Source organism: Paramisgurnus dabryanus, chromosome 3, assembly GCF_030506205.2.
Source record: "Paramisgurnus dabryanus chromosome 3, PD_genome_1.1, whole genome shotgun sequence".
Classification (NCBI taxonomy): domain Eukaryota; kingdom Metazoa; phylum Chordata; class Actinopteri; order Cypriniformes; family Cobitidae; genus Paramisgurnus; species Paramisgurnus dabryanus.
In genome coordinates, this window is record NC_133339.1 from 23,000,632 (window position 1) to 23,015,158 (window position 14,527).

The 14,527-nt window shown below is 36.9% G+C and overlaps 2 protein-coding genes and 1 non-coding gene across 3 annotated transcripts; all 3 read right to left on the reverse strand.

Moving 5' to 3' along the window:
- Positions 1-165: 165 nt before the first annotated feature.
- spsb3a (splA/ryanodine receptor domain and SOCS box containing 3a) lies at positions 166-6,874 on the reverse strand. Its single transcript, XM_065280196.2, has 7 exons — positions 6,715-6,874; positions 5,151-5,300; positions 4,550-4,727; positions 4,273-4,460; positions 3,956-4,058; positions 3,734-3,859; positions 166-1,724 (listed from the first exon to the last, which is right to left on the reverse strand). The coding sequence occupies exons 2-7, from the start codon at positions 5,274-5,276 to the stop codon at positions 1,363-1,365; spliced, it is 1,083 nt and encodes a 360-aa protein (XP_065136268.1). The 5' UTR covers positions 5,277-5,300; positions 6,715-6,874; the 3' UTR covers positions 166-1,362.
- A 1,176-nt stretch (positions 6,875-8,050) lies between these two features.
- Positions 8,051-10,814, reverse strand: atp6v0ca (ATPase H+ transporting V0 subunit ca). The gene is made up of 3 exons (XM_065280190.2): positions 10,539-10,814; positions 9,286-9,469; positions 8,051-9,103 (listed from the first exon to the last, which is right to left on the reverse strand). Exons 1-3 carry the CDS (start codon positions 10,609-10,611, stop codon positions 8,896-8,898), a joined length of 465 nt encoding a protein of 154 aa, XP_065136262.1. The 5' UTR covers positions 10,612-10,814; the 3' UTR covers positions 8,051-8,895.
- Positions 10,815-14,022: 3,208 nt separating this feature from the next.
- On the reverse strand, positions 14,023-14,094 carry trnac-gca (transfer RNA cysteine (anticodon GCA)). The gene has a single exon. It is a non-coding gene; the product is annotated as a tRNA-Cys (tRNA).
- Between the last annotated feature and the right edge of the window lie 433 nt (positions 14,095-14,527).

The following is a 14,527-nucleotide window of genomic DNA, read 5'->3' on the forward strand; positions in this document are numbered from 1 at the left end:
ATACTATCGATAACGTGTTAAGTTGCATAAATTATGTCCACTGCTTCACGTCAGTATGCGGCATTTCGTGAGTATTAATATACTTATTATTATCCAAAAGATTTGTTGATAAAGCTCTCTGTATTGAATGTAGTTAAAATCCTGTGTACCAAAGTAATTCCATACTTGTTTTTAGGAAATCTTTATTAAGATTTCAGAAACGAAAAAAATAACCAGCCCCTTTTTTAATGCATATATATTTTTATAATACATAGAAAAGGCCATGCTTAATGTATATAGAAAGACAAGAAAACTGTGGGGCAGGGGGGTAGAAAGAGAGAGAACTCAGGACAATATGCATACAATATGCATAAAGTAGCATAGGGGATCTGCATATATTTCTATAGATACAATAAGCGAGAAAGTGCTCTTATGCATAACAAAAACTGATTTGCTCTTTCTTTACAATGAATTACAAAACCTGCAATATAAACCCCATATGAATTCAATATGAACCTCATGTAGACATCAGTTGCACAGATTGAAATCTGAATTAACTTCCATTAAGTTAAGATCAGTCAGTTTGACAACTGCATCAAGATATAAAAAAAAATAAACACAGCATTTCTCTGGAAATACTGTTCAAACACACACACCAACATACACACTTGAGTAAGAACTAGGGCCCATTGCAATTCCTAAAGATAGAAACATACACATTTTCCTCACCGTTCCAAACTTAATGGTATTTAAAACACATTTTATCAATAATATTCATTCGGACATCACTGCTCTTAATTCACTCAATAACAAGAGTGTAAAAATGTAATGATTGTTTGATAAATAGACTCAAACATGAAGACAGAACAGATCTTGTGAGCATTTCACCATTTGTAAATTATTATTCCTCACATAATTTTTTCTACCCCCACATGATCCAAGTAATGGAAAAATGTACACTTCACTCAATGTAAATGTTTTGTTTATGTGTGTGAGTGGGACTTTGTTTCAAAGGGTGTTGGATGTTATTATTCCCTAGAATGATGTCACAAAGTTCCCATCTTGTTTTTTAAAGAGCAGATGACCGTCATTCCATTGTGTATTTGGAACTTCACAACAGTATAAAAAAAAGAAAAGAATGCTATTGTGTCACCTGCATGGGGAAGCTACCTTTTGAACATTAAGAAAGAATACTTACAACTAGTTAAACTGGCTCTACTGACCTTAAATTTAGTTTTTGATTTATGACGCAAACACTGTCATTCGCTTTTGTAGGAGAAAGCATAAGTCCAGTGTTTAAATTGATTCTTCTTCATCTAAGGAAACATTTTTAATGTTTGCATGATGAAAGGGTGAGTGGATGTGTATGAGGCGTGCACAGTTTCAGGTCCAGCGGCAACGTTTTCGTTGACAAGCCTCAGGGTCTGATGAGCAGCCCTCAGAGTCACTACCCGAAGAGGGGCCGGGCGAGGTGTGTGTGTTCGAGCGTGTGTGCAGTTGTGTGTGGTCCAGGCTCAGCACCCATCCTAGTTTGGAGTCAAGAAGTTGTATAAGACCAGGTGGGAGGGGCAGCACTCGAAGGGCATCGACTCCGGAGGGAAGGAGCTTGCGGAGACGGGAGCAGCAGAGGTACTGCAGTGAGGTTGGGGCTGAAACAGAGCGAATCACCTTCATGCTGCTTTTGGCAGCGGTGGAACATGCCATGGGAAACATACGCTTATTCTTTATCTCTGTAGCTGCTACACCTATCACAAACACATAAAGTTTCTATTATAATGATAAACCCACTTATAATTAAAGATGCACTGATATATCAGCCAATCAAAGCAATTTTTACACTATCCGATAGCCGATATTTATTGACGATATATCCAGTCAATCCAAAGAGAACAGGAAAATGCAATGAATTTGAGCTCGGTGTAAAAACAAATGTAAAGAAACATCAAAAGTTTAATGTTTAATATTAATGGTCATTATATGAATTAATTATATTCAGAGAATTTAATCTTCAGAATTTAGCTAATGCATATTAAAGGGACACTTTTTTTGAAAATATGCTAATTTTCCAGCTCCCCCTACCGTTTTGGAATCCATTCAGCTGATCTCCGGGTCTGGCGCTACCACTTTTAGCATAGCTTAGCACAATCCATTGAATCTGATTAGACCATTAGCAAAACAGCTCAAAAATAACCAAAGAGTTTCGATATTTTTCCTATTTAAAACTTGACTCTTCTGTAGTCAAATTGTGTAAGACCGACAGAAAATTAAAAGTTGTGATTTTCTAGGCAGATATGGTTAGGAACTATACTCTCAATCTGGCGTAATAATCAAGGACTTTGCTGCTGTAACATGGCTGCAGCAGGCGTAGTGATATTACACACTGCCCGAATAAGTCCCCTTGATTACTTTTAATAGCAGGGGAGTATTTTTGGGCACTGCGTAATATCATCGCGCCTGCTGCAGCCATGTTACGGCAGCAAGGTCCTTGATTATTACGCCAGAATGAGAGTATAGTTCCTAGCCATATCTGTACACAATTAGTACACGATGTAACTACAGAAGAGTCAAGTTATAAATCTCTTTGATTATTTTTTAACGCAATGCTAATGGTCTAATCAGATTCAATGGATTATGCTAAGCTATGCTAAAAGTGGTACCGTCAGACCCAAAAATCGGCTGAATGAATTCCAAAACGGTAAAAAACAAATGCTTAACTCTAGAGGAGCTGGAAAGTGAGCATTTTTTTTTTAAAGTGTCACTTTAATATACCCACCAAACTATCGTAATCTGCCGAAATCAGTCCAATCAGTTTATATTGCTGCATCTCTAACTAAAACACAATTGTAATTGTAGCTATAACAATCATTTAAACTACCTTCAAGTTATTATTAAGGTTGCATTACATAAACAACAACACAAAATAATTTTTAGACAAACTAACTAGTCAGCTTCAAGAAATAAGTATCTTGAATAATCATGTTTCATGCCTACCTAAAACATGTTTGTCAGGTTACTTAAATGAGCTATTCGAGTAATGTTAACTTGAAGTTTTAAAAATATTTTTCCAAGAACTTGTATCTCCTTATCATCTTTCATTTTTTGGCAGAAACTGACACTACATAGAGACAGAGCGCAGCGTGTCATAACCTGAAAACCACGCCCACCGGGGGGAAAACAATCTATCTGTCTCCATTGACTTTGTATTGCGAGAGGCTGCCTCCTTGTCATTTCTGGCTTATAACAAAAAACAGAATATTGCCTAAAAGCTGCTGTGTGACAGGATGTACAGCTAACAAGCAAAAAAAAAAAAAAACAGAAATAAGTTTATATAAGCTGTCGACCCCAAAAAAATAGCATTTATAGACACAAAAGTGGAAACAGGCAACTTTTCATAGTACTTCTATTAGTAGAACTGCACCCACTAGGGGGAAACATAGTCGGCAATCCACTTTTTTCTCCTTAAAGGCTGGATTTTACGGCTCGACAGTTTATAAAAACATGTTTCTGGGTTCTTTGGCTTGTTAGCTGTACATCTTGTCACACAGCAGTTTTTAGGGATTATTCTGTTTTTGTTATAAGCCAGAAATGACAAGGAGACGGCCTCTCGCATACAAAGTCAATGGAGACGGTTGGATTGTTTCCCCCCCGGTGGGCGTGGTTTTCAAATTAGCATAACTGCGCTCTGTCTCTATAACATATGCACATAAAGCTAGAACAAACAAAAAAACACAGCTGAAAGCAGTGTAGCGCTCACCAATGCATTTGCGGTTTTTATAAAAGGTGAGGGTTCCGTGCCATGTGTCCAGGTGAACACCAATAATAGAACCCTGGCCGAAACGTGATGAAAAGCTCACTTTGTCCCCATTATGATGTAACAGACCTGACGGGAGCACAAACAAACATTACAAAAGAATCCTTAAGCCCTGTGCTGTACAAAGTATAGGTGTTTATGAATGAAGCACTAAACTTGTTTTACCTGTATATGACAGACCCCAGCTGTCTTCATCTTTACCCAGCAGGCTGCAGAACGTGTGCCTATATTTGTCCAGATTCACATCTGATGTGCCAATGCCTACCATCTACATAGATACACACTGAATATTACTGAACTTATCATCCCGTATACAATGAAAAACAAAGTCAGCCATCTGCTAAGTTTAGTATCTGCTGCGCATCAGCCCTTTTAAAATAAGATGCACAAAACAAGCACTTTGCCCCCATTTCAACAAAGCATACAAACAACTACCAAAACAAACACTCGGCCCAACCTTTGTGTGGCACTATTACACTAACCATGTCTGTGCCGTAGACAGGTGAAGTCATTTTGATCTCCCAGAAATGCTGTCCATCTGAGAGTTCTTTGGAGCCACGAATGGCCGCTGTTCCGCAGCTATATTCCGAATGGAAGCACACTTTTCTGTTGTCGCAGCTCAGCAATGTTGCGGTTGATCTACTCCCTTCATCCCACACCCAGTCAAAATCTGCCAAACATGTTAAATGCCAATATCAGATAGGGTGGAACTCACAGCCAAGATTGACTGATGACAAGTACTGTCAAAACAGGCACTACCTTGGTCATCTTCTCCACAGTAGCAGTCTCGCAGGTGCGTGTAACCTCGGATTCGCGGGTTACATCCGAGCTCCATCTGTGAATCACAGCTGCAGTATGACTCTCCGGTTACAGGCACTGCACTTGGAACTGCTGGCACTATGGCTGGATACTCAGCTTCTGAATCGGAATCACTATACTGCAGAACAAATGCATGTTGAAAATCAACATCTATAACCAGGCATAGGTATAGAAACACACACGTATCGCAACCGATCACAAGACATGCAATAATCAATGACTTTTAACGTTTTTGATGTGCAGCAACATTTGAACTTATATAAACACAGTGGAGTCATCTGTAATACTTTAATGGATGTTTGTGCTGTTTGGATGTTCCTCATGTTGAGCACTATTTAAAGGAACACTCCGACTTTTTCGGACTTTAGCTTATTCACCGTATCCCCCAGAAGCGCTCCTACTAGGGCAAATAAATAATCTAATAATAAGTATTTGGACCTGAAACTTCACAGGCACATTTTGGGGACACTTGAGGCTAATAATAATCTTGAAAAATTAACATTTAGGTATATTTCCACATACAATATCAACAGTGACCCACCGCCTGGCGATCGTAACTCCACTCGTCGCTTTCAGAGGCCAAAACCAAAGCCCTCGCATCTGCATCCCTGCGGATTCCACTCCACACGTACCGCCACGCTCTGCTGTTTCTGCTCCTTCTTGACATGCCAACCTCCACACCTGTCGGTCACTGATGAGAGAGCAGGAAAAAAGATAGGAGTTTATTCCAATCTTTATCAAAGAAACATAAGGCTAATGCACTTGAATTAGTTGGTGAGATCTGTACCTGTCTCTATTTGGGACAATAGGGAGATGGCAGTCTTCTGTACTCTACAGTACTTTCAGTAAGCCTATTTACAATAGGGCTGCACAATAAATCGCATGCAATTGTTACGTGCATCTCGTCAGTAAAGTAGGTTTTTCCTTAATTAGTAATAAACTGTCACTAAGCAGGGAAATATCGTATCCACAATCGCAATGAATTGCCTGCAATTATGAATGCAATATTTCCTCGCTTTTCAGGGAACTATGGCTCTGTGTAGTAAATGCCGCTCCATCTGAAAGCAGCTGATGGCAATTTATTACTAATCAAGGAACCGACTTTACTGACGAGATGAGCGTGACAATCGCATTCGATTTATAGGGCAGCCCTAATTTACAATACATTTACGCGTTTGGCATACAATTTAAAGGGGTGCACGATCTCTGAATGCCAATGTTAGCATTTGAAATCACCTAAAGAAACACGCCCCTACCCCAATAGAATCAGGACCCTCTTTTGATAGACCCCCCCACAGACATACGCAACCCAGGCAACGATGTTGGTTATTAGACATGCCCCTTATTGCTTATTGGCTAGAAGTGTGTATTGGTACTCGGCCCGACTCGTTTTTTTCAAAAATCGTGCACCCCGCCTTTAAGGTATACATTTTATCAGTAAGTTATCTGTGTTCCCTGGGTTCTAACCCATAACGTAGTTTACTACCAGCTAAGTTATCCATATATATATATAATATTCATTGCCACATACAATATATGTACCGTAATGCAGCATAAACTTAAAAACTGCCGCCTTCATTTAAAAAAAATGGTAATTCTTGTCTATTTAAAAGTAAAGAACAAAATTAAATCTTTAGGTTTATCGTTTGTTTGTCTTGTCACTTGTCATTTCTTGAGGGAAATAGCAGACAATACGGTAAGTTTGGCCAGAGTCTTATGAGATCTATATCTGACATTGCGAACGTCCGTTATTTAATTTCAGATAGTAATTTGAGGGCCAGCTGACATATTGCTTTACTTAGGCTTCTACGGTAAATTCCGAAATAAACAAAACATGCTCTGTGTTAGGCCTCGCAAAAAGTGACCAGCAAGCCAGGCACCGTGCAATTCTATAAGATTAGTTCACTTGCAGTTACACAAATACTGTTGATTACAGTTAAATAATAAACCACGCCCATACGACAATAAATGATAGAAAGTGCAACAGGCCACATATCTGATTTTAGCGATAACGGGGACGCGCTCGCGGACTTAGCCGAAGCTTAACATCCTGTCTGCTGCATTCATTAAGACATTGGTTTTTATTGAAGCAAAATCAAACCTACCTGTGTTCCCACCGCAATCGTTAGTGCCTATAATTCCTAAACTGTTTAGTATAACGTTGTAACGCGTGTATATGCGATAGAAATCCGATCCTGTCCACCAGCTAACTGTCACACTTGTAAGTGACCTACTTTCCCGACAGACGTAAACAATGATTTAACAAGTCCCGCCTACCGTGTTCTTCTTTGATTGGTCAAAAAATCGACGGAGGTGTGGTTTCTTTTCAGGCCTGTACGATTACAGGTCTAAACAGCTGCCACTTAAATGTCCTCGCTGATGTTTCCTCATTTTAGCAATGCTACTGTTAGTACTGGATGTTTTATTATTAACAGTGGTTTTATTCATTTATCTGTTATAATAGGAACAAACAAACCATTTATTCTAGTTCGTCGTGTTCTGATATTTAAAAATATGGCTCAAAACCAAATGATGTCCGCTGACTGACATTTTTGGGATATTGCATTCTTTAGAAACTGTGAAGGGGATTTGTTCATTCCTGTATAATCTTGATTAAGATTACTAGTTATGTGTAGTATATATAATCTTTAGGTGTATATAATATTTTATCTTTAGGCAAAAGAGGTAGATCTAACGACACCTAGATGTTTTTCCACCTAAAACAATTTTTAAAAATATATTTTAATAAAAATTTGTTTTAATTCTTTAAATGTTTGCAATTTATTTATCATTATAATAAATCACATGTATTCCTTCTTCTTTCCAAACTCTCTTTAGTGTATTTTCTTTAAAGCATAAAAAATAATGAGAACAAATAGATTGTATAGAGTTACAAACTATTTTTTAATAATTGTAATTGTTGCACAGCTTTTAATTAACAAAATAATTTAATTTAACTAAACTTTTTTTTTATCAGAATCTTACTGACAATGATACTGATCAAATACTAAGTGGGTCCAAAATGAAGCTGGTCTATAGCGCCCCCTCTCTACCAGTAGTGGCGTGCCTGCAGCACGAGCTGATGGGAAAGTTTGGTTGAGGCTGCAATGCAGTGATTCTGACAAGCAGATGGTAACCTATGCATTAATCCATCATTCAACCTTGATAATGTGTTGATCTTCTGCCTCAGAAAACAGTAACAAATGTATGACAAATAGTCAACATGTATGCTTTTACATGAATATTTAAGTGAAATAAGTTCATAAAGAGTGCCGGATAAATTATCCAATATAGAATTCATAATAGATCATTTGTGTAAATCATGGTATAATGGCAAAACCTGACATGCAAAGTAAATTTCTTTTTTGCAGTACAGAAATTGAAAGTTTGGCAGAATATTTAAGAATCTTGCGGTGTGACTTAAGGAAAGAGAAACTGAAATTTGATTAAGGAAGTTTTATTTGGAAACTGGACAAGCTGCGCTGGTGTTCACCCATTGATGGAACCAGAAACAGTATCAACTACAGTTAAACGCTACACGTTTGAAGAATGTTACGTTACACACTCACACATTTTTCTCACACATACTTAGTAAACTTGCACATCAATACCTTGAGACAATGGTCTCAATGGGAATCAGTGATTACATCCAAAGAAACTCCACAAATTTCCCACATTGCAATTCACCTACCTATACATATATATTTATATTTTTGGTACACACACATACTGTATTTAGATAATCAGGATTTCAATAAAGACTTTAATCCATTTAAACTGTTTAATGAACATTTCAAAAATCTTCATAAATAATCAGCAGAAAGAAAAAACAAACAGCAATAATCCATCTTTTTTACATCTAGGTCCTCAACATCAGTGACAGTATTGGAATGGTCCCAAAATTGAGAAAACAAAACAGTTGATTTGTTCTTCAATAAGAATAAAATGATGACAAAATAAAAGAATGATGACAAACTGGTGTAGCACAGGAGAAATTGGGTATCGATCGAAACACACACACGCACACACATACAGGACAAGAGCAATAGCTACACAGCGCATTTACAGGGGGAACGCACATCGGGCTACTATACACAGAGAGGAAATCCAATCACGCATTCACTCGCAAACAGCACACTCACAATACACGCATGCACGCAAAAACTCCTCTCTCATTGTTTCTGGTGGTGAATTTACTCAATGTGTTTTCTCAGGAGATGTTTGTGTTGGTGCCTGTGTGTGCGTTGTTGATGAATGTTAACATGTACAGAGAATATGAGCAACAATTAACCCTTGGTGGAGAGGATAAGAGCAACAATCAGCCCGTAGAGCCCCAAGACCTCAGCGAAAATGAGGATGAGGATCATTCCCACAAACAAGCGAGGCTGCTGGGCTGTGCCCCTAACACCTGCATCGCCCACAATTCCAATGGCGAAGCCGGCCGCAAGACCGCTCAGACCAACGCTCAGCCCGGCACCAAGGTGCAAGAAACTCCTAGGAGACACAGAGCAGATGACATTTAGTTTGAATTATTCTTACTTGTGATGTGCCTTTTTAAGTCAAAGATCTCAACAAGCCAGTAGACATGACAGACAGACAGTTTCTAAGATTGATAAAATGGTAACTTTATATACAAGAATTATTGTCAAAAAGCCAGAAGTGAGGTGCAGACTCACTTGTAGAGCGTGACTTTCTCAGAGATGTTGTTGGCAATGAGAACAGCCACGACCAGGCCGTAAATAGCAATGATACCCGCCATGACCACAGGAATGATGGATTTCATAATCAGCTCCGGTCGCATCACGGACATGGCAGCAATGCCTGTGCCACTCTTGGCTGTACCATATGCAGCACCCAATGCTAAAAAAAAGAAAAAGAGATCGAGAGACATTTAGTGGCAAGGACAAGAAGAGACAGAGAGAAAGAACACTTCACTTATTCTTATGACATGCATCTTTGCCAAGAGATTTAAAGGTACAGACTCCATATTTGTATTTGTTCCAAGAAAAGTGGCTTAAGCAAATATCCTACTAATGAACATCATTCCAGCACCTACATCTTAACCCCCTCCCCCAAAATACACATCAACTTATTTAGGTACATTTTGTGACTGTGTACAGACATAAAAAGCTAGGTCAGCAAAACTATTTTACAATGAACATTTGCTTTCTTTCTCAGTCACATGACTACACGAGAGAGTCTCCTGGTTGCGTCAAATTTATTTGGATGTTCCCGGATTTAAACACGGTGTGCTGAGACCGCACTTGGCTTAGACTGAAGAAACATCGCAATAAATAATGACAGTGATCAGCCTCTCTTGGTTATTGTTGACGATAATGCGCGTCGTGTAGCTTTGAGATAACTGACGTGTAGATTCTTGTCTGGGCGTGTAATACGTTAAAACAGTATTGTTGCAAGATAAGCGTAAACCTGTTTCGGTTAATTTACTAATGGATTTACCCTTAGGTAGAAAATCAATGATTTGTTTCAATATGTCCAAACTAATATTTATGAACATGAAGTCATATTATATCATTAGTAGACATTAAATAAATGACGTCCTTGCGTAAATGTTAAATTGAAAGAGAGGCTGCGTACTCAAATGACACTGTACAGTAATGTCTCACGTTTGTCACCCAAGGATTCAGTTAGCCAAATAATCAATGAGGCAAATAATCAAACGAAATAAATAATTTATAGACATTACGTCAACCGAGACGTCATGTGCCGTGATGGAAACCTTCCCATCCGTTCCCATACTACAGGTACAGCGATAAGCGAGCCGCAACGCCGTCCATTCACAACCAGTCGGTCGATGCAGACCGAACACTGCAAGCTTTCAAGTTTCAAATGTAACAAACCAAACTACAGACTAGGTCTAATGGTAATCCTTGCACACAATTTAAGATTAAAATGACAAAACGCTTACCACTAAACACCATTGCTGCTGAGGCACCCATCACTGCGAAGAAGGGAGAGTACTCGGGGCTCTGGGCAGACATTCTTCTTGCACGTTTAGGACACTAAAAACTAAAAGCAGAAAGGCTAGAAGGCTTCAGTGGTGGATGTTTAGGCTCTAAAGAAGGACTAGTGTAGGTTGACAGGTCTCGTAGTAAGAGGATGAGAGTGCAAGAGATGGTCACGAATCCAAGAGCCTAATCGCCGGTGGAGAGGAAGAAAATGGCGAAATGGAGAATGTCACATGATCAACCATGAGTGCAGGGTCCATTTCCGCTTCTCCGGGGATGAGTTATGAGTACGCAATATCATTTTTTCTCGGATTTTGCAATGACTTGGTGTCACGAGACTACAGAGAGGACATTTCAGTCTTCCAGTACAATAAAACTAACATTTTTTTAGTTTAACTCGAGCAATCGGTCGTTTTAGATATTTGCGAAAATCCCCTATTTCGCAGATGGTTTGGTATGTTCCATTGCAGGCTTCCACTGCGATGTGTGAAGATATCATAGAAGATCATAGAAATTATTTGATAGCATTGTAAACAGTGTTAGCTTACTGTTACAACCATTTTAAAAAATGATTCGTCATATATAGATAAAAGTCATGCTTATATAATATTAACCCTTTCAAGGATAAGGCTGCAAAAATTGTAAATTGCAGGACAATTATGTACACTACAATAGGCCATAACATTTGATCTTAAATCATCTAGGCTTGCTGTTTAAAGACTTCCATTACTAAGTAAAAAGTGGATTAAAAGTATTTCAATGTTAAAACTTTTTTTAAGGAGCAAATAACATTGCCCTTGGAAAACGTGTGAGGTATACATTGTCATGTGCTAGTCTCATGACTTCTAGGCTTGGAGTTGGAGAGTCCAGAGGGGAAGTAACTATATTACAAATACACCCTGGAACAGTCACATATAAAATTTAAATGGCTTTACTGTATTAGTTGTTCCGTAGTCTATAAACGTCTGTTTTATGCGTGGGATTTTTGATGTGACCAAAATAGCAGAAGTTCCACTATGATACACCATATTCTCTTCATGCTGGCAAAAGATGATAATCAAGTAATAAACCGAGAAAAAAATATTTTCACTATTGTATAATGAAAAAGTTCAAATTTAGTTTTATAAATGATCTGAAACCAGTCTACATCATATGAGCCCAAGTTTTGAGTACTATATTAGAAAGTAGCTCTCCAGATTGTTTTATTCATTGTGGTAGCCCTTGCTCACAAAAGGTTAGAGACCCCCCTGGTCTAGGACTTATCTATCTGCATCTTTGCTGGTAGGTATAGTGAAAAATAAAATCCTACTTGTTTTGTCTATTGAAAGTGCATTGGGTTTTTTTGTTTTTTTGTACATTGTTTTTTATGTTTTACTGATTTTTGAAACTTTGGCAAAAACATGTCCCACTAAGAAAAGTGCTAATTCTGTTGGAAATTAATAAAATTTTTATGAAGAAAAAGAATCAATGTTATAATCCGGGGGTCCTTTGCACATATGTAAGGTTCTTTTATAGGTTTATTTTGATTTTTTATTAATTTAATGATTATATGCTGGCCTATTGCCTACAAAATCAGCTGTCCTCGGTTAAGAGATAGCCTAATCATTTCAACTTGATTAAAAAAGCCAAAAGTAATAATTTAATTGAATAATAGATTTACCACATGAAAGGGTACATTGTAATATGTATTAAAAACTACAAACAGTGAGTTTTGAACAATATTTACTATTATTTTGTGATTGCTCAAAATGTGTCCCACATATTCTTCACCACCGTCAGATATTTATAAAAAGCAATAAAATCAGACAACTACAGGGTCAACTGCATTCCTGAGGACCCCATTTTCAAACCTTCAGCTCTACTGCATGCTTCAAGATCACTCAAGCTCCTGTAGGTTTGCTATTTTCTCTTAAACTTCTTCATATTTTTGGGCACTGCTATACTGTGACAACCATAACATGTCAACACAATACACAATTTTGTAAAAAAATATTAGATTAGATTATGAAATAAATGTATCATTTTTAAGAAGTGGTCTGAAGTAGCTAACAACAGATTGGAAACAAGTTGGCTAATGTGAACAACTCATCTATTTTTTTAATCTATACTAGTGTTTTTGTCACCACCGTCAGATGTCACCACCGTCAGGTTTTTTGTCTTTTCTGTCAGGTTTTCTGTATTTTAGGAAGTAATGATTTGATATTTGTTCATCACAGTGCTCAGGATTGTTATTTTTTGGACCAAATATTTACATAAAGTTTAAGCAAGAAGCCATTGACTTGAGTGGTATACATTTTGGAATAATGAGGTCAATGTCACCACCGTCAGACGGAGTTTTATTTGTTTTAAATGAATATGCTTACAATATGTTTCTTCAGTGCTGTTAAGTTATTAAATTAATAGTCTCTATTAATACAAAAATATGTTTATTAAATAAAAAAAATCATTACTTTTTCTATTTAGGCTTAAAGTAAATGTTGTATGAGTAATAACTGGAAAAACGCCTATTTTATGAAAAAATACGAACAGGGGAGGTTGCACCAGTAAATTGCTGAACAGCCAAGACCTTGGTCTATAATGACAAACCTTCAGATTTAGTAATTTAACTAACTTTTTGTTTCCAAAATTTAAACCTGTTTTATCCAAATTCCCAAGAATCACTGATTTATAACATCACCTTATATAATTTAATATTCAAAACTTACTACTGATATAACAAAGTAGTTGCTTACAGTTTAATTGCATTAACCTCCTAAGACCCGGGTTTTGGTTTGTCTTTTTTTAGATTTCTTCCAGCTATTTTGGGGTTAGGAAGAACCAATAAATATAATAACCAAATTGTTTTCTTAGAACATGAAGCAGTGTATTTGTCCATGTTTGTTTACAACAGGTTCCAGTTACACAGAATTAATTATTATGGTGCAAACATCAAAAATATTTCATGTCCACGTATGTGAACATCCAGGTCTTAGGAGGTTAAAGGAAAAATTTACACAAATATGAAATTAGCCTACTTTATAATTTGTTGACCTTCATGTCATCTCATGTATAGGACCCACTTTATTCGGCTGAATATAAACTAATATTTTTTTATTATATGCTGTCAATTATGTCATGTTATATTTATTAAGTTAGTTTAACTATTAATATTTATACAATCTAGGATTACCAGGTTGAGGAATATTGTGGCACCATTGGATGTCGCTGTAATTCCTCAAATTCAATTCCTTTGTCTACGTGGCATTTTAGCGTGTCCAGTACTGCTCCCTGTTGGTAATTTGTATCCAGCATACATTAAAATCAATCCGTGCAGTTGATTGACGTCTAAATATGTCACCATTATCCACTGTCTGTCGTGTCAGGTTTTAGGTGTGTACGTTGACGTGTTGTGTTATATGAATGTTGTTATGTTTATGCACGTGTGTGTTTCTGTAAAACGACTGTAGGGGGCACCCGGATTTGAACCGGGGACCTCTTGATCTGCAGTCAAATGCTCTACCACTGAGCTATACCCCCAACTCGTATGCCAGGCTTGACCCTATTGAATATATTGAAGCTCCTAAAGCACAAATAGAATAAGTAAAGTAAAGACTAAGTAAATAAGTTTTTTTTAAATACGCAGTATACAAATAGACAACATATATTTATGCATTATATATACAAATATTAGTTTAAATAAATACGTTTAAATAAATAAATAAATAAATACTATTGATTTACCTACAACCATATATTTATTTATTGATTTATTTATTTATTTATATTTTATTTTGAACATGTAAATGCAATTACAAAAGTTTTTGTTTATCGGTCAGTGGTGTCAAATTGTGGAATAAATTAAATAATGAATTTAAACAATGTACAAACATATTACATTTTAAAAAGATGTGTAAAGAAATTATATTTCAGAGGTATAAAGACACAGGGTGTTAATAATAATTTGAGTGTA